Genomic DNA, 27,374 nt, shown 5'->3' with positions numbered 1-27,374 from the left:
ATTTTGTGTCTTGGTTCAGTGCCTGAGTGCTTGGTAACATTTAACCTACGTGGGTAACATTTAACCTACGTGGGTCCTCCATTCTGTTCTTATTTATTTGTGAGGGATGCCCAGACCCTCAGCCTTCTGGAAATGTCCCCTCAGCAAAAATCCTGCAGCTCTCCCTCACTGCAAACATTTCATTGTGTGCCCTGTTTTCCTGATCTTTTATAATTGGCTGCTCTGCCCAGAAATTCTCCCTAAAGTCAAGATATCCTTATCAACAAGTCTACACAAGTCTAACTCCCCCACATACCACAAAGCTGTTTTTTCACAAGATACTGTGGAGCAAATTATTTTTACTCATCTACCATCAAAATACACTAATGCTTTATGTTCCTTCCATATCTTGTCTTACAAATTATTTGAAGTTTCTAGATTTTCATGATCCACATTTAATTAGCATATTCATTATTTTTTCTTCTCAATAATCTGGCAAAATACTGAGCAGCTGATGACCCAGAACAGACTGAGTAACTGCTCCCAATCTGCCACTACTAATTAAAATAAAAAAAAAAAAAAATAAAATGTAGGCTAATTGGATTGTCTATCTATTGATCTAGGTTGGTGTATAGCAATGACCTCTGACAATATATCATCCCCCTGAAAAAACATAGCCAGAATGCTTCCTTTTATTCCTCAAATTGTCAAACAGAAGTGACAATGTTAACATTTTAGGTGATCACACACTACATTAATTTTCATCGCATCTTCTTCTGGAAGGCAACAAATGAAATACGGTATTATAAATTATTATTATATTCTATTATTAAATTATTAAATCCCAGAAAATTATCTAGATGAAAATTAAGTTTCCCAATATGAAACTCCACATTTCCAAGCTCTTTAGTAAACTAGTCCTAGGCTTTCCTTACTTTCCTCTCAGTTTTGTCTGTTGCTTACCCACATGCACCTGCCTTGCCCAGTCTGTTGTTCCTGGTGCCTGCCCATGGATTTTGAATACCTCGCTAAGTTTAGGAGTGCCCGAGAGGGTAGCAGAGGGTCACGCAGGCAGGACCCCACGTGGAGTGCCCCTTCCTCATCACAGTCCTGACCCTGAACAGCAGTGCAGCCCCATGGCTCTGCCGGGATCGTCAGCTTCTCTTCCTCTGGGAGCTGAGCAGGAAAAAGGAAAAGCCAGCTTCACCAACTGCCAGGTATTTCATTGCTACTGTACAACACAGGTGACTAGATGAAGGACTTTTTTCCTTGTTTAAAGGGCTTTTTGTTACTAACACTGCACTGGCTGCAGCGTGCTGTCACTTTGCTTCAAACCCATTCTAGCTCAGCGTCTGGCAGAGATGTTCCTTGAACTACACCTCGCTGCCTCACTATCACAATCATTAGCACCTCTCTGAATCCTACCAGGATGTCCAGGACCGAGACATAACTGCCTGCTTGTGCTCCAGAGCAGTAATGAGATTTGCAGAAAATAAGGATAAAGCTTGTAGGGACTGTATGACCTTGTTCTCCATTACAAATAGATTAAGATGTTCCAAAAATAAAAGTTTAAGAAGCAGTACTCTTATAGCCTTAAATTACCTCTACAAGTCAAAGCTGCAGAAGTTAAAAAAGAATCCTTTAAGTCTGTTATGCATATGTCAGGTTAAATATAACTACTCCTACCAGAACTGAGATGATATGAATTCTTACTGTTATAGAAATACCCAAGACAAGACCTCAGCTCTGCTGCTTGTCTTCCAGCATTTCTAATTCTTATTTCAAGAGCCTATATTAACCCCAGCCTGGGACAAACTGAGTGATCTGTCTTGGTGATACCATTTATTTAACCAAACCAAAAAATTAAAAATTAGGTGATTTTGCTTATGACTGTGAGAAAAGTTATGTAAAACATTTTATTCACAAGAGTATGTTTATAAAGACCATGAGAGCCATGGCGGGGTGGGGGTATTAACATTCTCTCTCCTCCCCCAAACAAGCAAAAATGGTTAATTTTTATACCAATATGCAACATTCAAAACTGTCTTCTTGCTGCAGATGCACATTACTATTTGCTACTGGACTTCAGTGGAATCCAGAAGAGACAAATATAGCAGGCCTCAATGCTGGCAGGCAAAAGCAGAGGTTGGCATGAACAGAAGTGGCCAACTTCATGAAAAGCACTCAGCTCTACATTTTAAGTCAAAAGAGAAAAAGATTCCACCACATGCCTTTGTGGGAAAAAAATCTTTTCCAGTAATCCTTCACTACAAAAACTTCATTGTTTGCATGTTACTGAACACAGGGGTTATTTTAAATAACTTCGGCAGTGCAAAGTTTTCCCTTCCAAAAAGATATGCTATCATAGCTGACTTTTATGAACTTCATGCAACATACGTGGAATGAGTTTCATCACTTCAGTCACAGAGAGGTCAAACTAGATTACGATAGCAGTCCCTTCTCACTTTTAGAGCATCTAAATGCCATTTATGCTATTCCTACACAATTTACTGACTCATTCATTCTCCCTGTTGGCGACTCTCAGCCTGCTTTGTCCAAGAAGGCAGGGCAATGCTCTGCTATTTTATTTCTACCATGGGATAGTCCAAAACGGTGCAATAGGTCTTCTAAGAATCTACATCATGAGCCTGGCATAAAAAGTTGAACAACCTAAGTTTGGGAGGAAATCAGAAAGTCACAACAGGAAAAAGAGGAAAACCAAGAGTACTGCCAATTCTTTTTTCAATATCAGGCCAAAGTGACCCCCTGCATATGTCCTGGCCAAAGCGATATCCTGCAGATAAGTGGTTAAATACAAGCTGAACTCTTAACTATGTTATTTTTAAAACATAAGTTCCTAATCCTCCAGGGAACTGAAAAAAATCCAACAAACAAACAAACCCAAAACAGGCTCAAGCCATATTTTATTTTTCCTTCATCAGACAAAACTGAACCAGAACTTATGTCCTGAGGTACAGAACTCACACCAGAATCAGCAGTAGCCACATCATTCACAATTAACACCTTTTCAGCAAGCACAGAAAGGCAGTGTTTGATCATTTCTACATAATCCCACCTGCCTGTATTCATCTTTAGCTTCTGATCCCAAACTTGGAAAATGGATCCTGTGGAGCAGAAAGAGCCCTTTGGTTCCCTATTTGCATTTCACACAGCACAGTGGGATTATGAGCGGATGTAGTAGCTACCATTTAGAAACTCAAGAAGGATGCTTGTTAATTATGAAGACAATGGAAAGAAAGGCAAAGATGATATCCTTCCAGACATTACAGAAGGCAGAGATGAAATGCAAAGAAACCAAGACTCCATGTGTAACCTCTCAGAGAAACAAATTGAAGTTAGCAGCATGTTAGAAAGCACAAATGCAACTCTCAGACTTTCTAGTTATGGAGAATGAAACTGGCTAGTTTTTTGGTTTGGGTTTGTGTTGGTTTTTTTTTTTTAATACTAATTCTCTGTTATGTGCTGCTCAGTAGAGACACTTGCATCATTAAGAACTAGTCTAGATTAAAGTAACAGCTACCAAAGCACTCTCGTACAGATTAGATATAACTCTGAGCAAAATGCTGTTGGCCAATTCTCCTTTCTTCCCTCTCACCCCTCTTCATATCCACTACCATTGGAATCACTTCTTTTGTGGATAGTGGGTTTTTTCATAGTATCAGTGAGTTGACAGACGCGATCAGACATGAGTTATTCACCACTCGGCTGTTTCCAAATGGCCTGGCCTGACTCCAGTCATTACACCCTATGCATCGCACCCCTCTACAGAGTTGTATGCTTTGGAGAAGGCTGCAGGTTACTGGGTTGATGATGGTCTCAAGGGCCGAGGTTTTTAATTCACAAAACACTTTGACAAACTTAAACACCAATTTCCTCAAATGGAGAGGAAATTCACAAACAAGCATTGAAGATTACTACAACTGCTTATCATGCCTGTAGAGGAAACAAACTTTGTTGTTGAAGTGAGTTTACAATTGTACAGTGAATTTTAATGGCTGATGACTTCAGCTGAATAAGGATTCCTGGATCTGTTGCTTTTTTTAATTCCTCTATGAGATTAGGAAGAATAGCTATTTTATCAGTTCACCACACTGACAAGATTATTCTTAACACCTCAGCACAAAACAAAGCATTTATATTCTCTCACTCTTAAGGAGAACCCCAACATTACATTTTCTTCAGATCTTTACAAGAATGCTACAGTCACGCCATGGGAACTACTGAGCACATTACTTCAAAGACTGGGACAGAAGCAGGAAGCTTACAATAGCAAGCTGGACAGACACATACAGCTCTAGCTGGATATTTGGAGAGGGAAACCAATCCAACCCTTCAGTCTGAAGAGAAGGGGAATGAAAGCCACAAGCCTCTTACTTCAAGCTTGAAGAAGCTAACGAGAATTAATTTTAATCTTGAAGCAACAGGTTTTAAAACTATAAGAGGAACAAATGAGACTTCTCCACTAGCCACAAATTGAAAGCTTAGTACAGCATTCAAGTCTTCTGAATATAAAACACGTGAAACCACCAAGGCTGTATTTCCCAAGCATCTCTCTGAAACTAAACAGAGTCACTTCTTGTACATTTACGTAGACAAAAGTTACTGCTGTGCACTGCACATGCTTTTCTTCATATAATTTCATTTACTCCCAAAGCACATCTGCTTCCACAAACACATTCTTTATGTAGCCACCTATGCTGTATATATGCATTATGCTATATTCTGAAAGAATATCAAAGCCTGCTGTCAGTGCTTCTTCATACTATGCCATATTAAAAAAAAAACCCTTGACAATACAGTTGAACAATTTAAAATAAACAATTTTGCAGTATCTTAAGTTGCAAATAAAACAAATCCAGAGTAAGCACGTCTTAGCTCAGGAAAAGTCAAAGTAATCCTTGGATATATTGACTACTGAAGGAGAGAGCACGTCATCTCCATATATGACATTTGCAAAACTGAGGTTAGAAAACTGCATCCAGCTCTGATATTCACATTTAAGGCAAGAAGTTGAAAAAACTGGAAAGGACATGAAAGAAGAGGTTATAAACACTACTTAAAAAAATTGAGCTCTGTAAGGACCTTCTCTATTTGTAGAATTTATGTAAGAAAAACGAAAGGCAAACTTCACCACTTCATAGAGGAAATACCCTAGGCATTATGGGCTTTTCAATATAGTATGAGAAAGTCTTAAAAGGAAGCAATAGCTACAAGTTAGGACAAGGCAAATTCCAATAAAAAGTATAGCAAACATTTTTAATAAGAGTGATTTATAGTTTGAATACACTACTAGGAGTGGTAGCAGGGTCCTTCTTTCAGACCAAGTTTGGGACCTTTCACAAAGATAAGCTCTAGCCAAACGAGTCTGCTGCACAGGGAATGGGAGGAAATACTACTGCTTCCTCAGCTGGCTTTTGCTTGTACAGCAAACCCAGTTACATTTCCAGTTTTATGAGTCTTGGTATTTAACATATGGATTACTTCAGGCATATGAATACATCTTATGGGGATTTACAAGTTAAATACAAAACTGTATATTAGGATCTGCATTGAGCATTTGACCTACAACCCCATTATACATTTGTCAGCAATTACATTATTCTTCTTGCTCTCAAAGTGACACATTCAGAAAGGCTGCTTTATTAGAATTGTAATTGAACATGCAGAGCCCTGGCTGACCATTAGAAGGTCAAAAACCCCAATAATATATGCTATGAGGAAGGAAATAAGCTACTCGCTTTGGCTTTGCGCCTCTGCAGCTTCTAATTCCGCAGTTAAAAAAGCACAATGCCTTTAACATGGGGATAGCTCTGTCAAAACTATAGTTTCAATACCTCACATGCACATTAGTGCTTTCACAACCAGAGCCATTAGCTAAAACTAGAAAAAATAAAACATCCCTTCAACGTGGCTATTCCTATAAAATATACAGCACAAACTAAGTAAGCCTTTTACTGCATGCTAAGGCTTGGCCACTAACTGGTTTTTACACATTAAAAAAAAAAAAAAAAAAAAAGAGGACCTCTTCCCCCAAACCCACACTTCTGTGTTTCTATCACTCTACCTACCCTCCTCCTTTGTACGCAGCCAGGGAAGTCTACCTTTGATCAGTCCTAACTGAACTAAGATTTCATTTGAAAAGTTTATTTTGCTGGTGGCTTTTGAAAGGAACGAAACTGATTTACTGGGGAGATAAACAGGCAAATACCACTGCCTGCACAGATAAGCGAAGGCTGCAGTCCCATCTAGAGTACCACCACAGAAGGCCCACTGAAGATACCTCAAGTCCAACATAATGAAATTGTATTAATACAAGGCTTGCTTGCCAGAAGGAAAGACGCATACTTGACTTTTTTGGGTGGAATAAGGCATTTAGGTCATGCTTCCAGTGTAAATACAACCATATCAAGGAATACAATATTCTTCAGCATTTTTAAACACTATGGGTTCTTTTGCTTCATAGCTGAAACTTAGCATGTTTCCTCATAAAAGACTGACAACGTGTATATTCTTGTCATATACAGGAAACTTCTGTTTTAGACAAAACTGTGAGATTTCTACCCAGCTACCTAAAGGACATCTAGCAAACATTGAGATTGTTCTCTTATTGATGAGGTTTGGGGGGGAGCAGGGGGGGAGCAGGGAGAGGTGGCATACAATACATACAGGAAATAAATTATTCTCAAAGTATAAATATATATCATTTTAAAGAAGACAAACATCAGTTACTCATTTCCTCCTTGCTTGAGTCTCCCAAATCCCCAGCAGTTCAAATTTGTAAGTAATAAACATTTCAGGCTTATCACGGTTTCTAAATACAGGCACCTGATGACTCCTACATTCCACCTGCAGCTTAACAGGACACTGCATGCTTAATTCCTAGGTAAATATGACTGACCTCTAATATTCAGAGAATGCTTTCATCATGGCTGCTGGTTAGCAGTAAAACATGGCAGAATCCCGTATTTAAAAACTAATTATTCAGCCTACCAGTCAAATACTCCTCTCTCTTAGTGGTAGACGTGATGTCATACTTCAGAGGTGTGCACTGCTATGACTTCACATGCAATCACAGAGGAACTCTCTAAGGATGAGCAAGAAGTCTGCCAGCTTACAGCCCTGCAGCTGGTTGCTGCCAGAGGAGGAAGATAGGCAAACAGCCCAGAACTGATTGATCTGCTGAAACATTCTGGGTTGATGGTGCTATAAAAAAGCTTGGTTATCAAAAACTACTTTGCAAACATGAGCTCATGCATGTTATGCATAACCTTGAAGGAGCTTTCCACACCGAAGGCACATGACTGTGGCGCTCAAGTCTTCTCTGTGAAAGAACATGCTTTTCATCACAACAGTCTCCTTCACAGGCTGCAAATTCAGCTCAACATTACTACTATTCAGTTCTAGCAAGTGTCTTTTATCTGCACAGCTGAATAAAATGCTTCATGTGAAACCAAGTTCCACTTCCTTTTGGAGAAGCAGGGCTTTTAAGACCCAGCTGCCTAGCCAGTTCTGCATTCAGAGGTTCCCTGGCAATACCCAATCATTGTATTAAAATAAATTCAGAAACAAGAATGAAATAAATACATGCTTAACCACAACTAAAAGCAAGCAGTCTAAATAGAAATACTGTAAAGGTAGTACAGCATTCTGCATTTCTCAAGTGGCCCTTCCCTTCAAACCTCGAAGTCTATGACAGGACTTTAAAGAATGTTATAACATGAATCACCCAACGAAAGATATACAAGTATTTGATACTTAACTATGTTATTATTCAGTTCAAATATTCATGTGTCTTACTATGCCTCATCTCTTAGGCAACAGTACCTGCAAGTCTATGGCTGATAGAACTGAGAACCTTAGGAACGTGTTAGATTATCTGTTATCTCAACAAGCAGACATCTGCCTTAACTGGCTGCCTTAACTGGCAGTGGCTAAGCTACCCAGCAAAGTGGTATCTTGCATTGTGTCCTTGCAGATAATGCCGGTTAGTTCAGTGTAGCCTAATACTTGTGTGACTATTTCATCATTCAAAACTGTGTTCTTATTTTTAATTATTGATAAACAACCAGGCAGTACATGTGGGTAAAAAAATTATAAAAACCAAAAGGCTAAAAAGTACCAGGCTGAAGGAAGATTCTTAGATTGATCCTTGAAGAATGCTCGTAGGCTACACCTAATGTAAGATTTATATTAAAAACACTGGAGAAAAAGAAAAAGATGGTTTTTGTTAACAAAGCGAGAGATACTGTCCCATGTCAATACACAAGGCACAGCAAAGTAACATAGTGAAGAGATTGGAGTAAGAGAGACATGATGATATTTAAAATAACAAGGACAAATATGTGCAAATAAAGTTCAGCAAAGAGGTATTCTGAAATCTTATAAGCTGTGGAAAAAAACATCTGTTGACAACGAGAGAGGAGCAATAGCACATGCATTATTACTGAGATCACAAATCAAAACCAGAGTGCCAGAAGGAAAAAAAGGCAAGGGAGATCCTACAGTTTCTCTCAAATAAAACACTGAGTTGTGAAGAGAGAGGAAATAATGCCACTGCACAAGGCACTAGCAAGTTTCCCATTGAAAAAAGGGTACCATTGTGATCAAGTTTAAAGAAAATAAAAATAAAAAATAAATCAATTCAAACTGGAACAAGCACATAAAAAAATTATTAGGCTAAAAAGGGAACAGAGAAGAGTTTCATGCAAGAGAAGAGTTTGACTGAAGCAGCTTAGTAATACAAAAGAACTGTAAAATGAATTGACTGTAGCCTACAAATACATGGAAGGTAAGCAGAAGACAGAGGTTTGGGGTTTTTTTTACCCTCAAAAGTCAGCACTGGCACAAGAATAAAAGGATATAAACTTGGCCATGACAGGCTAGTGCAGAAATCATAAGGCGTCCCAACCATTGGAGGAGTCATTCTACAAATGGTTTTCAGTTGTGTTGGGTTTGTGTGGCAAGGTTTTGGTAGCAGGGGGTGGGGGAAGTCTACAGGGGTGGCTTCTGTGAGAAGCTGCTAGAAGCTTCCCCTGTGTCTAACAGAGCCAGTGCCAGCCAGCTCCAAGACAGACCCACCGCTGGCCAAGGCCAAGCCCATCAGAACCTCTGTGATAACATATTTAAGAAGGAAAAAAAAAAAACAGTTAGAGAGAGAGCTTTTGCAGCTGGAGAGAGAAGTGAGAAGATGTAAGAAACTGCAGACACCCAGGTCACTGCAGAAGGAGGGGCAGGAGGTGCTCCAGGCGCTGGAGCAGAGATCCCCCTGCAGCCCATGGTGAAGACCATGGTGAGGCAGGCTGTCCCCCTGCAGCCCATGGAGGAAGGATGAGGGGGTGTAGAGATTCCACCTGCAGCCTGTGGAGGACCCCATGCCAGAGCAGGTGGAGGCACCTGAAGGAGGCTGTGACCCTGTGGGAAGCCCACGCTGGAGCAGGCTCCTGGCAGGACCTGTGGACCCATGGAGAGAGGAGCCCACGCTGGAGCAGGTTTGCTGGCAGGACTTGTGACCCCGTGGGGGACCCCACGCTGGAGCAGTCTGCTCCTGAAGGTCTGCACCCTGTGGGAGAGACTCACGTTGGAGAAGTTCATGAAGAGCTGTCTCCCATGAGAGGGACTCCATGCTGGAGCAGGGGAACGATGAGAGGAGTCCTCCCCCTGAGGATGAAGAAGCGGCAGAAACACCGTGTGATGAACTGACCGTAACCCCCATTCCCCGTCCCCCTGTGCCACTGAGGGGGCGGAGGTTGAAGCTGGGAGTGAAGTTGAGCCCGGGAAGATGGGAGGGGTGGGGGGAGGTGTTTTAAGAGTTGATTTTATTTCTCATTCCTCTACTCTGTTTTGCTTGGTAATAAATTAGATGAATTCCCTCTCTCAGTTCAGTCTGTTTTGCTCGTGACGATAATTAGTGAGTGATCTCTCCCTGTCCTTATCTCGACCCATAAGCTTTTTGTTGTACTTTTTCTCCCCTGTCTAGTGAAGGAGGGGAGTGACAGAGCAGCTCTGGTGGGCACCTGGCCCCCAGCCAGGGTCAACCCACCACACAGTAAGACTAAATAACTCCAGTATAATAGCCCAGTAGACTAATTAGAATATAGCTTGATAAACACTGCTGCTTTCAGACTGAAAACCACTGAAGTGGAAAAAAAAATTAAAATTGTTCTGCTATATATAAGCATAATTGTCATGCTAAACCGAGTTCAAATTGTTGCTTTTTTTCTTCTCTTAAACTCACCATTTAACCACAAATACGTAAACATGACAATTATGCTTCTTAAATTACATACCAAAGTACCACAGTTAAAAGTTCCCACCTACCTAATACTTTCTAAAGCAACCTTTCCAATATTTCTTTAACAGAACAAAAAAATTTCCCAACAAGAACCAGAGCTATGAACAGAACAGAAACACTAGAGCTATGCTGAATAGAAATTGCAGACACATCCACTCTGAGTTTGAATTGAATCCATACTGCTTCTTGTGGGCAATACTGTCTGCTCCAGCCATCTGTTTTGAATGAACCTGGGAATAAAAGATATTTGTAACACCCAAGACTTCAGTTAAACAAATAATTCTCTTTCCCCTTGCTGTGTTTAAATGAGACATGCCCCTAACCCCTCCCAATCCCTGGTTGAGCAGCTGACAGACGCAACAGTCAGTAGACTACGGGCTTGCCTTCAGCAGAAGCAGGACCCTTCTGGCCTCACCCAGCTGTACCCAGCAGTGCTAGGTTCAGCCAGATGAACAGCACGCACACCGCTCCCCGGACCAACAAACCAAATGGTAATTTTTGCTGGCGCTCTCTTCCAGCTGTGCTAACTCTGTTTGGGTGTAACGGAACAATTCAGGCAGAAAACGTCTACTGATGGGGTCCCATTCCCAAGCTGTCCCCCTCCTGTCAGTGGGTGGAGCAGTCACACCATCATATCCTATGGTACATACCTCCACCCAGACCTAAAAAACAAGTGGGGAGGTGAGCCATAGCTTAGCAAGCCTTTCTCTGTCACTTCCCCTGAAAGCTGCCACTAATGCTCCCATCTATCACATTCTGCATTTTTCAATCAATGACATTGATCTGTGGCTGGCTTGGTTCATCTGCTGACCAAAAAAATGCTGTCAACACCACGGTACCAGAGCAACTGTTTAATCTAATTAAGTGTGTGTGGGCAGGGGGGAGGAAGCTTTCACAGGGACACTGCAGAGGGCAGAGAAGGGATTTCTGTATTGTCATAAATCACCACCAATTTAACTGGCAGTGACATGACACACTCGAGGACATGACCTGGAGGCATATTTGTTGCAATGAAAGGGGAAAACATGTAGATTATAATGCAAACAGATTGAGAAAAGAGCATCAGCAAGAAAACTAAAGGAAAAATGTTGGCTAATCAAACTGTTGGGATCCAACAAAAAATGATTGCTTTTCCTTCTGAAAGTCTGGAGAATGTTTCTCTGCTTCCCCAACAAATAATTACAGGACTTTAAACCAAAATGTGCTGTACCTTGCACTGTTAACAGAAGGGCAGTACTTACTTACCTATGCAAGTTTCTTTATGGATACTGTCTGCCTGTCTGATTCTCTCTCACATATACACACAAAATATTTCGCTGAAATTATGCCAATTATTTTATCAGTCATGCTTTGAATTTTACAAATGTACAATTCAAGCATAGTATAGGAGGGTACTGGGAATAAAAGGGAAAAAAATAAAGAAATTTTTTTGGAAAAATATAGCATTGGCAACAAGTTTTCTGAAATAAAGCTTTGTATTACTCAATATAAATATTTTTACTACAGAAAAGATTCATACTACCTAACTTGGGCTCTTGTTGAGGCACCCAAGCTGGAAGGAACACCTCAAGCTCTTGTAAAACTGACTGTGGAGGGGAAAGAGGCACACTCAGATCAGCAATTCTGATCAGATATCCCCTTCCCCACTGACTATCAAAGAAATGTAAGCATGCATGTTTCTAACTTCAGCACCTCAGAGGTATGCTTGTATTGGATGTGCTGAACCCAGGCCAAAGTCCGTAACAAGACTCTTGTTACAGGGTAGTAAACATTAATCTATAAATATACCTTAAGTAAATGTACATCTCCTTTATACACAGTAATTGCCTTTCATGTTATGAGTTTCTTCTCATCACCAATGCTACTGGAGTAAGATAAATTCAACAACTAAGAGGGATAAATAAGAGCAACTTAAGTCATTTACGTATCAGCAAGGTGTAGAGGAAGGATATGCAAGAACAACTAAGGGGTTTATGACAAAGTGAAGTACGTTCCCTACCAAAAACAATGAATAAAAATTCTGAATCTACTCCCTTGCCCCAAATAAAAACATATAAGACTGTCAAAAAGATTAACAGCAAAAGTTGCCACACATCACTTTTCAATGAAACTTTGCCTTTTACTGAGGGCCTTCTCTCTCACACAGTGATGTCAATGGAAAGACATCCAGCCATGTCACCCAGTGGCAGGCCACGTGGCAGACAGCAGCCCTCAAGTCTCCTACCTGTTTGCGCAGCTTATAGCTCTCAAGGCTGAACAAAAGCAACAGACAGTTGATTTCTTTAGACTATTTTTATAGCTTAAAAGTAAACTTCAGGCTGCAAAACCTCAAATATTTGCAGATTGATTCAACAAGTCATAGCACTCCCTGCCTGGTTCTTTCAATCTGCAAACAAAGTCCAACCACTCTGCTCATATGCAAGGAAAACCTGGGTTCCTACACGGTGTATTCAGCATAAAAGAAAATTTCTTACAGTCACTCAAAAGCATTAAAAGACTTCCTCAACCTTTTTCCTTCTTTCTCAAAGTCCTTCCCCTCTGTTCAAAAAGGAACCAAAAATTATATACTTTTCTGTTCTTGTTTAAGATTAAACAAACAAACAAAAAATTGAAACAAATGAAAGTATCAACTTTGATGTCCTTGACCAGCACTTATTTGGCACTGTAATATTGAATTCAGCCTCCAACCATTTGGGATAAAGATCTGTTCAAAAGCAAAACTGGTCCAACAGGGAATTTCAAAGCCTCCTTATAGAAAAAATAGTCTTCCATTTTTATGGAATATGGCTTTACATTAAGGGTGTAGCTGTAGTCAGTCCTGTGCAATACTAATGGGAATTCACAGTGAAACCATTCTTCCTCTATAATTAAATCGCAAGAAAGAACATTCCCAATTGTACTTCATAGGAGTATAAAGCATAGCTGTGCCTGACACCTGCTTCTGGTTTTAAACTCCTTCACACATGCAGTGAGATTCAGCTTATACATGGCGCAAAATTCATTGTGTAAACACCTCCTGCAAACCCACAGATCCAGGCAAGGGAACCTGGAGAGCTACTGAACTCACCAGATGTAGATATTGTCTATAGCTTAGGGTGTGCAGAATTTCGCTCTAGACCCTTTTGACCAGCCTAGCTAGATCACCATTGATTATAACAGAACTCTGACGAGAACTTCCCATACAGACACAGACAGGGATTTTGGCATTTGTTTGCTTTGTTGCAAAATCACGACACATGAAGTCCCCAAGGTATCCCCGCTCAGAAGAGGGGGACAGCAGAAACTACCACGTCTAGAAGAAACTACAACCACCTTGCCAAATACCTCTGAAGAAAGCTCATGCTGCCTCTTGCCAAGGCACTAGGAATTCCTACCTTAAGCTCAGTGCTCAAACTGTGCACACATCTCCTGTCTTCGCTTTGCGATCGCGGCTTCATCTATAACTCTCATCATATTCCTGCAACCAGAACTGCCAAATTCCAGACACCTTCATAAGTCCTGTTCCCCAGCACCGTACTGATATAAGAACACATCTACCTAACAGGTCTAAGTAGGGAGTGGGAAGTAAGACTGCAGATTAACATACACATAAACCACCACATCAAGACTAAAATCTGACTATAAACCAGACAAGTTTTGCCTGTGTGCTCTATCTTTGTCCTGTGTTTCCAGGACCCTAGAAAGTCTCTAGTATGTGCAAGTCCATTTTAACATCTAAAACCTCTAGAAATGGAGAGGAATCCAAAGATAAAATAAAAGCCAAGCTCCAATATATGAATACAACTATACATGTTTTTAGCATACCAGGCAATATTCTTCCAATAAGAGCATCTAGCAACCAGAAAGACTCCTCTTCATTCTTTGTAATAAGAATCAGGTATCCAGCTATGAAGTTCATGCCCTGAAATAGAGAGAAGTGTTTTAAGATGCATACACTTATCTTAAGAGTTTCTAGTTTATTTCTTTTGATTAAGGGCTAAATTACTACAGTTCTACAAAGTGGACATATTAAGTAAAAACTAGTAATGCAAGCCACCGGTTGAGTAAGCTGTTAAACCTGCATGACGACAGCTAAGAAGAATTATTAACAAAGATCAAGGAGAGGAAAATTAGAAGAAAAAGATTAGGAGTAAGCTGTTAAACCTGCAAGATGATAGCTAACAAGAATTATTAACTAAGATCAAGGAGAGGAAAATTAGAAGAAAAAGATTAGGAGTCTATAATTTACCTTCAATTTTCTTTTTTTTTTTTTTATCCCAAAGCCCTGTCCCAATGTAACTGAAGACTGCTTTGACCAGACTACCAAACCACAGCTGCCTTAGATGTGCAGTACAAACACAACACAGCTGCAGGTAGACTACAGGTGCAGCTGCAGAAGGAGAATACCTAACCCAAACACTCTTTAGTAAAAAGTTGCAGCTCCAGCACTTTTACAAGCTGTTGCTGCTTAACTCATCAAATGACTACGTACAAATCATTTGCTTCCATAATACCTCTAGTACTCCACGTGCTTGTCAATGACTGGCCACTATAGCTCCTGCCCTTCAACGTGTAAACAGAAGATAAACACCAGGGGGTGGGGGGGATTGAAAGAGCTACCAGAAAATTTGTGAAAAGTAGTCAAGTCATGACTGACCAAATTCCACCTGTGCAATTTTTCTAACTGTTACTGATGGTCTCTGACTGGAGAAGTGACATACAGAACACATGGGTCACAAACTGGTATTCCTGTAAACACACTGCCTCTGTCTCAGGCACTTTTTTCTTGTATCCTCAATAACACTGCTAAGCTATGCCAATATTACTGATTTACATGCACCGTAGTCCACTTTCTGAAGCATTTTAAGTATGTCTTTTCCATTGGAAACAAGCTGACAACTGTAATAACACAGCACATCAGTGCTACAAGAAACAAAAGTTACCTCTGAGGTGCAACGCCCCCCCCCCCAAAGTCTTCCTAGACTAGCAGAAAATTATCTTTAAATATTTACATGCTATGAAGGCTGGTGTTGGTTACATTGCCTTCTTCAGTTTCATCTCTTTCTCTGGCCTTCTCCCTGTTCTCTCCCTCTGAGCTGGACTTCTCCAGCACGTCTATTGCCACAGGCAGCACCACTCTGGGTATCCTGCAGTGCTGCAGGAGATCTCATTTCTTGCATTCAACAGATTTGACTCACCTGTCCCATCTTAGAAGGCCTCGCAACACTCCCAGAACATGGAAATATAGGACAAACCAGCGTTTCATTTTCAAGCTTTGAGTCACTACAGCAGTTGTTACACAAATGGCTTGGATGGACCTTGCATGGCCTTACATGGTACTTGGCCTTCTAGTTGGGAAGGCAACTATTTGTTTCCATGCTGACAGTTAGCTTACTAATTGCATCTGCAGTGACAAACAACTGTTTGGCATTTAACATAACATGCACAAAAAGCTGCTCTGGAGCATATGCTCACGGGACACTGAATTTCCCTGGTCATACGAGGGCAGGCAATGCTGTACCACTGTCACAGCATGGCGATGCAAAGCCTAACGTACTCCCAAGGTGGGAGACTCACATGGCAGTAAGTACCACAAATGCACCATCATTATGTAAACATCCCCTGAAGAGCCTTCAGTCAGTAAAAGCTCTGCAAAACACTTTTAAAATTCCATTTTTCACTCTGAATTTTCTAGTGTTTACAAGATCTCTCCTATCACCCAGTGGGTATCGCTATATCTATCTTGATGAAGTCTGCTGTTTCTCTAGCAGAAAAGGTGATTTCCTGAAACTTTGCTTGATTTATGACATGCCTTGGAAAGCAGATGCTGGCCTTTGGTTTATGTTCTAATTATTTAGACAGAATAAATAACATTCATTCTGTTAGGAGACCAAAGGTGAAAAGGGATCACCTAAGGCTTTTTAAGTTGTCTTCTTTCATCTCCAGTGTTCATAATGCCAAGTTAAAATTAAAACATCAGCCCATCGATTAAATAGTTAGTGTACCAAAACTTTTTAGTAACAATGAGACATCTATTTTGGGTAGAAACCAGCATGGTTTAGAAGTTGTACATGTTTGTGGGTATAACTACCTCTATATATGACCCTAACACTTGCAAAAGAGAGTATTCACAATTCTACCCCTTCTGTTATTCTCAAAATATTAAACATTCTATTTTAATAAATATAGTACTGAAAATTAATAAAAGTAATTCATCCTTTACTCCCATTTTGCAAATAATTTCTGTAGAAAAACTGGTTGGGATGCACAAAAAGAATGTGTTTTAGTGACTTCAGTCTAGGTTTAAGTCCCTCTACGTTAGCACATGTATCCTTGGTGAGGAAAGAGAGGAGAGAGGAGGACTTAAGTGAACTGAAAACACATTTTGCTCATGACAGTTTCTCCTTCTGTATGATCCTTAATGATGGGCTCTTTGTTCCTGGCTGTTATGAGTTAACTTTTATCTTCTTTGTGCCCCACAGGAAACTTTACAGTACTTGGCAGTGAGGACAGGAGCTTTTTTGAGCTGTTATCTAAGCAGTATCAGGTTGAATTTCAAACAAATTTTCTTCCTACTTGCCTCTCCATACTGGGAGATGGCACCAAATAAATGCTACCACCCACCCAACTATGTGATATCGCGCACTGATCTTCCTGTAGTTTGAAAAATGTGACAGTGAAAACAAAGGAAATTGGGATTTCAGTATTCCTTGTACATACTGAGGACTGTGTTGGGAAAGATGGCAGGAGGGAGGAAGAGGGAAAGGCAAGCTCGCTTTCTCTTCCTCTCCAAAGCAACTAATCTTGATACAACCATGTGTGATAAAACCTTTATTTTGCAGCTAACCAATGGATCCAAACATGATCAAGCAAGCTACAAAAAAGGCCATGGAGAAACTCACAAGAGCATTTGAACTTGCCTGAAGCAATTCATTTTTTCCCTCCCCAAGGCCATTTTAAAAACAGAAAGTTTGTGGATCTGCTTCTAAAAACGCACATTAAAATGGACAAGAACAATTGCCATTGGTGAAATGCAGCATTGTTTAAATACAAGTAATTACATACCTGACAATATCCTACTGCTTTATTATGATGCCCGTATGCTACCAGTACGTTGTAGAGTGCATGCTGCAAACAAGGATCAGCAGTTTTGCGGAATTTTATATTATCTGGAAATGTTCTGTTCATGTCTAGACAAAAGGGGAAGAAAAGACCACAGTTAAGAGCTGTTCCCTCCTTCACTATCCAAACAAACTTTTACTGCTTTTCTGAAGTACAACTGAAACTTCATTATGGCTCACTAAAACTGTAGTTTTGGTGGATGAATTTAAAGCTGGGAAACAGCTTTACCTCCATTTTTGCTAAAAGGCCATCTGCATTCAAGGATAATCTATTATAATCTATTACTAGAAAGATTAATCCTATTGGTGTACAGAAATCAATTTCAAGCAGGACTAAAGAAATTCTCCTGCAGACTGGATTCTCTCTGACTGCAAAGGCTGAAAGGAAAGCAAACCAGACATTTAGACTGACAGAAACACCACACCCCAAATTTATCTAATCAAGTGGAACGAAGTGAGCTGTGGCTCTAGGAAAGCCTATTCTCATAAAAAAAAATCAAATGAACTTTCAATTCACTTATTCAATGAACTTCTACCAAACAGTCCCAAACAAAAAAAAAGTCCTATTCCTGCAGCTGGTGACTTCCACTAAAATTGAGCTAAGTTTTTTAAGTTTCTCCATGATGTGACCGTAAGAAAAGTTGTTTCTTCATTGGTGCAAGATCACTGAGAAGGAGAGTGATTTTCAATATCCAAGCAGCAGAGCACATCCCACATGCTTCAAGCTCAATTCTAAACCAAGTAAGGACTATGCAATTGCTGACATTTCAAAACATTCACTTCTTCCAGACCAAACATGAAAAGTAGGACTCATCTCTCCTTACAAAGGTCTAAAAATTAGACACACAAGTTTGAGCTAGTCACCCAAAACTCCCTTTAATTGTTGGAAAGAAACAGGCAGAGTTAATTTTTGGCCTGCTGCATTCTGTAAAGAGGGAACCCAAGGTCACTAGTCCAGACTTGTGCATGCGATTTTTACAAGTTGAAGCTGGGAAGAAAAATCCTATTCAAAAGTAACTTTAAAGATTTTCAAAACCCAAGACTTATTAATAAAATATGAATGGTTGTTTTGGTTATATTTAACACTAACAAAAAACTGGGTTAAAGTTAAAAAAAATTAAAAATCAGTAACAGCACTACTGTACAGATTTAAGAAGTGATATCTCTTAGGACATAATCTGTTACAGCTTTGACACAAAGTTGAGCTGTAAGCAACCAAAGGAAGAAAGCCCCTCAAAATCTCAATTAGTGTCATGGACGACACAAGCATTAAAAAGTTATCATACTAAATCTTCCTTTTTAAAAAGTGAACAAATCATTTACAGAAATGGGAGGGCAGGAAAATATTTCACTTCACCTCTCATGTGACTGAAAAGAAAAACACAAGGAAAAAGACAATTTTTAAAAGGACTTGAGCAACAGCCAGACAATTAAAGGATAAAAAAATTTGTTTTGTTTCTTCTTGGTAGGAAGAGCAGTACAGCATTTGCACAATTAGAATTTGTTGTTTATTAAAGTATATGCTGGATGTTAGAGAAAAGAGTAATGCTGATATTTCAGTTATGGTTCTTCCCTCCCATCATCTATTTAGAATATAGATGAGGGGGGAGTAGGAAAAGTCCATCACATACAGAGCAGACACTGCTAAAACTAAACTCATCTTTAATTTCACAACCTGAGGAAGGCTTGCAGTTGAAAGAATCAGCTCCGATTTGATTTCTAATTGCAGGGAATGTTTTTCCCCCAAGGACTGGGGGAAGTCTTCCCTAATTTTATGAAGGATTTTAAACTTTTCTTTTCAGGGTTAAGCGGCGCAGAGTCTAATTGGAGGCCTGTAGCTGGCAGGGTGCCCCAGGGATCAGTGCTGGGTCCGGTCTTGTTCAACATATTCATCAATGACCTGGATGAGGGGACAGAGCGTACCCCCAGCAAGTTTGCTGATGACACTAAACTGGGAGGAGTGGCCGACACAGTGGAAGGCTGCACTGCCATTCAGCAAGATCTGGGCAGGCTAGAGAGTTGGGCAAAAAGGAATCATATGAAATCCAAGAAGGGCAAGTGTAGGGTCCTGCACCTAGGGAGGAATAACCCCAAGCACCAGTGCAGGTTAGGGGTTGACCCGCTGGGAAGCAACGCTGCGGAGAAGGACCTGGGAGTCCTGGTGGACAGCAAGCTCTCCATGAGCCAGCAGTGTGCCCTCACGGACAAGAAGGCCAATGGTATCCTGGGGTGCATTCAGAAGAACGTGGCCAGCAGGTCGAGGGAGGTTATCCTCCCCCTCTGCTCTGCCCTGGCGAGGCCACATCTGGAGTCCTGTGTCCAGTTCTGGGCTCCCCAGTTCAAGAAAGACAAGGAACTACTGGAGAGAGTCCAGCGGAGGGCTACAAAGGTGTTGAGGGGACTGGAGCATCTCTCGTATGAGGAAAGGCTGAGAGCTCTGGGTCTGTTTAGCCTGGAGAAGAGAAGACTGAGAGGGGATCTGATCAACACTTATAAATACCTAAAGGGTGGATGGCTAGAGGGAGGGGCTAGCCTCTTCTCAGTGGTGCCCAGGACAAGGGGCAACAAGCACAAACTGGAACACAGGAAGTTGCATCTCAACATGAGGAAAAGCTTCTTTACTCTGAGGATGACCGAGCACTGGAACAGGCTGCCCAGAGAGGTTGTGGAGTCTCTTTCCCCGGAGATATTCAAAACCCGCCTAGACGCGATCTTGTGCAACCTGCTCTGGGTGATCCTTCTTTAGCAGGGGGGTTGGACTAAATGATCTCTAGAGGTCCCTTCCAACCCCTCCCCTTCTGTGATTCTGTGATATTTAGTAACAGTATTTTAGTTGGAGGCAGGGGTGGTGGTTATAAAACAAGACAAAAATGATACAAGAACTAGAAGTCTTCACCCTTAATAAAAAATATGGTGCATGGCCTCACAGGACTCCTTATGCCAGATTATTATCTTGAGCACACCAAGAGCAGGGTGTCCCGCTTCCTCTCCATCCTCCCCGTTCTGCTCCATTCGCGTGCTCTCCCTCTTCCTCCAGCTCTGAGGCTCCTCTGACTGTAAGGTGAGGGAAGTCAGCCCACTCCCCAAGTGCACACAAATTGATATGTTTTACCATACTGCAAGATGACTGCCAGACGTGACTTGAGGCAAACGGCAGGGGCGGGTGAGAGCTGTTCATTTGACTCGAGCACTTACCCCCACTTCACTACACTTATCCCAGAGGGGATGTCCAAACACCATCTCCCCCTCCACGCAGCCCACCCTCTGACCTGCTACCCATTAACCTACTTCAGTCTTGACAGACATTAGCATCCAAAGGAACACAGCCTCAGTGTTTTTTTCCTCAAACTGGACTACATCAGAATTGTTTTCAAGCAGGGAAATGAACATTAGAACTTTATACTGCTAGATAAACTCCGAAACAAAGACCATCTGGTGGTTGTGTGCAGATCTGCTGGCTATAACCAAACTAGGTATAGGAGCACAGGACCAGGAAGAAGGCCATAAAGAAAAGACTAGCCACTCCTTTGCAGTAAATTCAGATTAAATCTCAATATTATTTTTTTTAGATGATGTGTCGGTGCTGTGAGGTGGCCATGTTATGCTACTGTGAAACAAAAAACAATAGCTTTCCTTTTCTGTTGATTTATCTCTGTGCAGCAACCATGAGAAGGCTATTAGCTTGTTTCTGCAGTATTTCTACCTCTCATTCAGTAATACAAATACAGGCAGAAAGCCATGCTAGCCTCAGTTTATAAAACAGACATCTATTTTGGTACCTGGAATCACAATTGCTGATGCTATTTCTGGAGCAAATAGATTTAAATGTGCAGTCCAGAAAACTAATGCTTTTGTACCAGTCTCGTGCTTTTCATGTTTTAGGGTACTTCAAAAGTCAGGCACCTACAAGGCAACCTTGCTACTCCATCCTTTCTGTTGCTACCTTCATATCCAGGTGCTTCCCACTTCCAGACACAATGTCCAGTAAATTACACAAGTATTTTTATAGCTAACATTCTCTATTCCACTTGCAGTCACTTCTTTGCTACTGCTACACATGTAACTTGCATCTGCTCTGAATAGCTTCCAGGCAGGTAATTTTTTATTTTTTACTTAGTAAAGAGCAGAACAAAAATTCACCTCAAATGCCAACTACAAGCATTCAAAAACTCCACTGCAAACCTCGAGAATAATGTGGTTAGGTCATCAGTTACAACCATAATAATGTAAAAATAATATACTTAAAGGGTATATAAAATTCATTATAACTGGATTTTTAAGACTCATCTTCAACCTTTTCCCTGCAACACCTGGAACTAGAAATTGTTTTGGAGGTTTGGAGGTTTTTGGTTTGTTTTTTTAAGTTAAGGTCAAGTTTGCTATCAACTAAAACTAGAAAAACTGAGCCTGATACCCCCCACCAGCACCACCAAGTAACAGTTCAATAGCTTGCAGCAATCAAAAAAACAGGGTTAGGATTTCCTACAAAATAACAATGCCATGATATACATCTGGGACCTGCAAAAATTCCATCCCCCTTCATCTCCAAAAGGTGATATCAGAATTGGAGAAATTGCAGAAGAGAATGGAAACAAGGAAGATCACATGTATGAAATGGCTACCATACATAGTATAAAACAAGGTGGATCAGAGCTGCTTAATTTGGAGGGAGATGCTTATGAGTGAGACAACACAAATCTGCAAAATCACAAGCAAGGTAAAGGACATAAAAAAGGAGAACCCAGAGGGTTTTTGTGATTTTTTTCCCCATCCAGTGTTACTAACTACAAACACGCGGCATACGACTCAGGAACTCCCCAAACCACAGATAACTGGAGACTAGGAAAAAACATTCTGAGGAAGTATCACTACACACTTTACTCCTCCAGTTCTTCCTTTAGCTGTTCTGATAGAAGATCAGATGAGGAAGCCATTTGGATATGACCTGATATGGCTTCTCTTACAGAGAGTGAGAAGAGCTGACACTGCTGCTCCCCTTGCTCTTCCACGGTTAAATGCCCTAAACCCACATGAAAATTCCCAACCTTCACTAATAGTTTAACTCCATTCAGAGAAGCCTGTTAGTGCTTTGATAGTAAAATATTCACTGTCTCCAGTGAAGTGGCAACAACTATTGTTTGAATTACTTTTCTGAACCCATCATAAACTAAACTAAGACCCTACAACTATTATCCAATCCACGCAGTCAGCAGTCACGAGGTGTAGCACAACCTCAGGGGGCTGCCTGATAAATATCAGATCCTGGGTTTCACACCACCTACAACTCTTCCTCATGAAATGAAAAGTGGAAACATGGATATTAGCTGCATGTGCACACAAGAGGACTTGCAGACACAGACATACTTACTCTGAAATTCAATGGCCCAGCCTAAGGGAGGCTTACTGCAAGGAAGCTACATCAACTTGCACTCCAGATACCTCAACTAGCACATAGCCTTTGCATTAGGAGGACAGCCACATTTTATCCTGCCAACATCATTTGTCCTACTAAACTTTACTATAATAGGGCATGAACAACAAAGCTCAGTAGGAAGGCACGTCCTTCTAAATGTGTATGTAAACTAAGCCATGAAAATTTCCATCAAAATTTAGAGACCTGTATTCTTTAAGCTCTTACTTTCATGTTTAGAGCAATGTCTGCTCTTTCTTACATTTCTCTCTTAAAAAAAAAAAAAAAAGAAAAGAAAAAGGGATGTTCAAAGTTCAAAGCAAGTGTCATATAAAACAAAATTAGCAATAAAGCCAGCTCACCAGTTAAGAATCAGCAAGTTAAAGGGCAAGAATGGTGAAATGACAGTTTAGATTTATTTAGCTGAAAGACTTTTATTGCTATTACTAACCAGATTTTTTTTTAAATATTAGACCATTTCTCTACACAGTCTACCTGCACTTTTTAACCTGATTATATCCCATTAAAGACATTCTCATATTGAAAATAAGTTCCAAACATACACGAAAATTGTTTGGAGCTTCCGGGCATGTAAAACAAACAGAACACATTGGCTCTTACACATGTTTTAAACTTAATTTGAAATACAGTCTTTGGTTGGCCTTGTCCTCCTGCCTCTCTCCCTGAAAAAAAAGAAAGTGTGGTTGCTGCTCTCTTTAAGATGCAGCATCATCCTGGGCTATTACTTTATAGCTGGATGCAGGACTAAATGCAGCACAACTGCCTGAAAATTTTGGAAACTGAAGACATGAAAAGTGAACAGCAGCAAGATTCCACATCTTTCTTTAGTGTACTGTTAAAACCAACTACAGTGATGGGAAAACAACACAAGCAGAAACAAACTGAATGTCAGACAATGATTCACACTGAAACAGTCCTCAGCTAAAGCCCACTATAAAATTTGCACAGTCAACAGGAGCACTAAGTTTATTAAACACAAAGTTTTCATTCACCTTAAGTACTTTGCTCCCTCCATCCCTCCTATGTTCTCCTTGTTTCTTCCTTTCTGAAGGGAAATCTATCACTCTGGATTTCAAAGCCTTCTTTATTTTTTTCCTCCAATCCATTTTCCTTTATCCCTTCCCTCACTTGCTCCTTGTTAGTTTTCTCTTCTGCAGTAGCTCTTCCAAAACTTTATTTTCTCCATAATTCACAAGTAGATCTTTATCTTCTTCCATTATTTTTCCTTCCCCACAGAAATATTTTTATTTCATGATATAACCTGTGTGAAAAGCCACCTACTGTCATGATATGACCCTTCATGTCATTGTCTAGTACTGGAAAAGAAATTGTTTGCAACTCCCTCTCGCAGCAATTGCACCCAGACTGGATACAGGTTGCTCCTTCTACAGGGCCCTTAGCAAGTCTGGCTTTGGAAAGGCACCTCAGTAGCTCCCTCTGCATCCATAAAGTTAGAGCTTTACTGTTTCTCGTTCTGAGCAGGATATGAGCCTGAAGATTTCTGGCTAGTCTTCATATTCGTAGGAACATGAAAGTTTATGCTCCAAAATGCCTTACTAAGGCGTGTAGTCCCAAAAGTCCACAGTGCTGCTGTTAGGGGGAGAGGCAGAGGGGAAACTGAGCATTCAGATGATTATCCAATGCAAATACAAGTCCATAAAGCCCCAACTTGAACTATCTGGGTTCTTCAAGATGAAAAAGACAACAACTGCACCTGCTGTTCTAACGAAACAACCTCAGCATTGTGCTTGTCCAGAGCACTGCCCTACTCTTGACTCATTAATTGGGCAGTTTAGCCAGTATCAGCTTCTCTACAGAAGCTCTGCTGCAGCAGGATGAAAAGTTTCAGGACAAACAGCAGTTACATCAAACTTCTACTTGCCTGCCCTCTCCTACTGCCTCTTTTAAAGACCCACAGGGCCAGTCTAAGGTCTGGTTGCCCTAATACCCTGTCACCAATATTGGTCACTGATCAGCGTTCACAGACAGTGCATATGAAACTGGATTAGTAGAGGAGCGGTATTTCTCCTCCTACGCTTCCCTCCTTTCAGGTATTTACATTTAGTGTTTAGGATTTAATGCATCAGGTGAATTTCCCCACCCCTCAAGCTTGTCAAATTCCTTTTTAAATCAGTTCATACTTCTGGCCTCAGCAGCACCCTCCAGTAACAAGTGCCACAATTCAGCGATACGCTCTTCTAAACCTGCAGCATGGCAAATTTAATTCAGTGTCATTGGTTCTTATGTTACAAGAAACAAATAATTGTTCCCCATTCACCCTCTCTACATCATTTATAATTCATGTAGCTCTATGAGCAGCTTTTTCCTCAAGCTGAAATCCTACCATACTTCATCTGCCTCATACAATACTGTGCCACGTCTTCAAGCATCCCTGCTGCTCTTCCAGTGTCCTATTGGGACAGAAGTAGGGAGAAACAGACCCAAAGGTAGGTCTCATGGCACAAAGTTATAATGCTTCAGTCACTTAGGAGACAACATAATAATGTTTTCTGGTTTGTTTGTTGTTCCTTCCCAAATAATTTCTAATCTTCCTTAAGGCTTTTGACCACATGATGAACCTGGGAAGATCTGTGCTGGTAAAGAGCTTATGGCTAATCTAATTTACATGTTAATTCAGCACTTAAATCGCTACTAAAGAAATGTAAGTTTTCCATGACATAACTTGATCTCTAACATTTAAGGACATAGGACAGATAAACACAGATAAACAGTGTTATCAAGACAATAACCTGTTTTGATTGCTTCAACCAGCTTGTCATTCTTCTCTTCTTCAAGCAGTCTGTGGTAATATCCAGGGTTTTGTTCCATGTTGGTTTGGGCCCCACTCACAATCATCCAGATCAATGCACGGTGTTCATTGGGGATGCCTTTCCTGATATATCTCTTCACTGCAAAACAAGAAGTTTAGTGTTTGTTGTTGGTTGTGGGGTTTTTTTAAATAATAAAAAAAAGTGGTATTTTTCTTTTGGAAACGAGCAACAGAAAGTTAAGTCGTCATAGGAAAACTCTTGATTAGGATTATTGTGCTTTCTCTCCTGTGCTACCATTTAGGATAAGCATTTCCTTCTCAGCTACATAGTATATTTTAGATTCACTCCTAAGTTCTTGCCACTCAGACTCCCCACACAGATCTCCAGATCCAGACTTTCCTCCCTCCTCTATTCCCCCCTTAGGATTTTGAATCCTTTCATCTTCTTCCTGCCTTTCTGGATGGAGATATGAACAGCAAAGTTTCCCCTTGATCTTTGTCCTTTTTCATTCAGACAAGCACTGACTTTTTCTTTCCCTACATTACTAATGGCCTCTGACATGATAGCCCTTTCCATTTGCTTGGTTATGCTTTAGCATAAATGGCTATGTTAACATAACCCTAGGATTTCAGCTTAGCACCTAACCACTGAAATCATAGCAGAAATGAAATATGAGATATGTGGCTGCTGTCTAAATAAGAGCTGAGATGTGAGCGAGCAGCAGATGATTTTTCCTAGAATAACTGGGGAAGTCTTTTCAATTCTAAAGTAGCTCTTATCTCCTGCATCATATTAATCACCAGGGTGTGCTTAGGTTTTGGGTTTTGTTTTTTTAAGCAAATGATTCAGTGTACATAATTAGGATGCAAGATTGCAGGAAGAAGCATCAGGCTAATGACAGCCAAAGCAGCTTCCTCCTGGGAACGGTATGAAAAATATTAATAAGGAGGCAATGCGGCTCACTGATACAGAATCTTGAATCAGCATTATCCCTTCTGACCCAAAAAGACAGCCAAATGTTTGAAATCCTTCTGGTTTTTCCAAGGAGAATAAACTGAAAAAGGAATCAGACGTTTCTTACTAAGTGGATGAGATCCTATCAATTAGAGTATCATCTTATCGTCCCTAAATTCTATGGGACTCAAATGAGAGTGAAGATTTTTATTCCTCCCACATACACACACAATATCATTTCCTAACCTGGTTTTATCCAGTCACAAAGACCCGTAACTCAAGATATGTGCTGCCTGAATTAAAGGCCTTAAAAAACAGCTGAGTGAAACAAGGTTTTACAGCCACCCAGCCAGCCGCCTTCTAAATGCATTCCACCTAATTGCAGCTGCCTATCCTTCAGGAGCCAAAGCTGGTTTCCCAGCATCAACAGGGAGATCTGTGCATCTCTAATGGGCATTTCACCCACCTAAAGTCTGGTACTTCCTCTCAAAGAAACATTCCTATCCTTGACATTTGCAATACACATCTGGCCTTCAGGGTACAGTTTTTGTTTAGCTTTTTGATGAGAATGTATAATATGCCTTACAGTCTCTACTGTTCCAGCTATAAAGTAACTTGAACTACAACCTTCTTTTAGACAGACTGGAAATAATTTACTTGTTTCCACAGTTGTTTAATAATCCCCACTTCGTCTTTTTTACAAGAAGAAAAAACCCAAAACCAACCTCTAATGCTCAAGAAATCCTCGAGATGGACATAGCAAATGCAGGAATGAGTATGAGGAACCAGTCCCATTTAGGTCAACAAGAAGAGATGTTCAAATGAGC

General features: G+C 40.5%; 1 protein-coding gene across 4 annotated transcripts in view; it reads right to left on the bottom strand.

Moving 5' to 3' along the window:
• Positions 1-27,374, bottom strand: part of GRTP1 (growth hormone regulated TBC protein 1) — a 40,247-nt gene that overhangs the window by 6,120 nt on the left and 6,753 nt on the right. For all 4 annotated transcript variants that reach the window (XR_008573930.1, XM_054801874.1, XM_054801887.1 and 1 more), the window contains 3 exons: positions 25,573-25,731; positions 17,336-17,460; positions 14,096-14,192 (listed from right to left, as the gene is read on the bottom strand). Coding sequence is in view for 3 of the 4 variants with exons in the window: in XM_054801874.1 (XP_054657849.1) it covers positions 14,096-14,192; positions 17,336-17,460; positions 25,573-25,731 (381 nt within the window). In the remaining variant the exon portion in view is untranslated. The remainder of the gene's footprint in view (positions 1-14,095; positions 14,193-17,335; positions 17,461-25,572; positions 25,732-27,374) is intronic.

The sequence above is a fragment of the Grus americana genome, chromosome 1 (assembly GCF_028858705.1).
Source record: "Grus americana isolate bGruAme1 chromosome 1, bGruAme1.mat, whole genome shotgun sequence".
Classification (NCBI taxonomy): domain Eukaryota; kingdom Metazoa; phylum Chordata; class Aves; order Gruiformes; family Gruidae; genus Grus; species Grus americana.
Note: the sequence above shows the minus strand (reverse complement) of the source record. Positions and strands in the feature narration are given on the sequence as shown.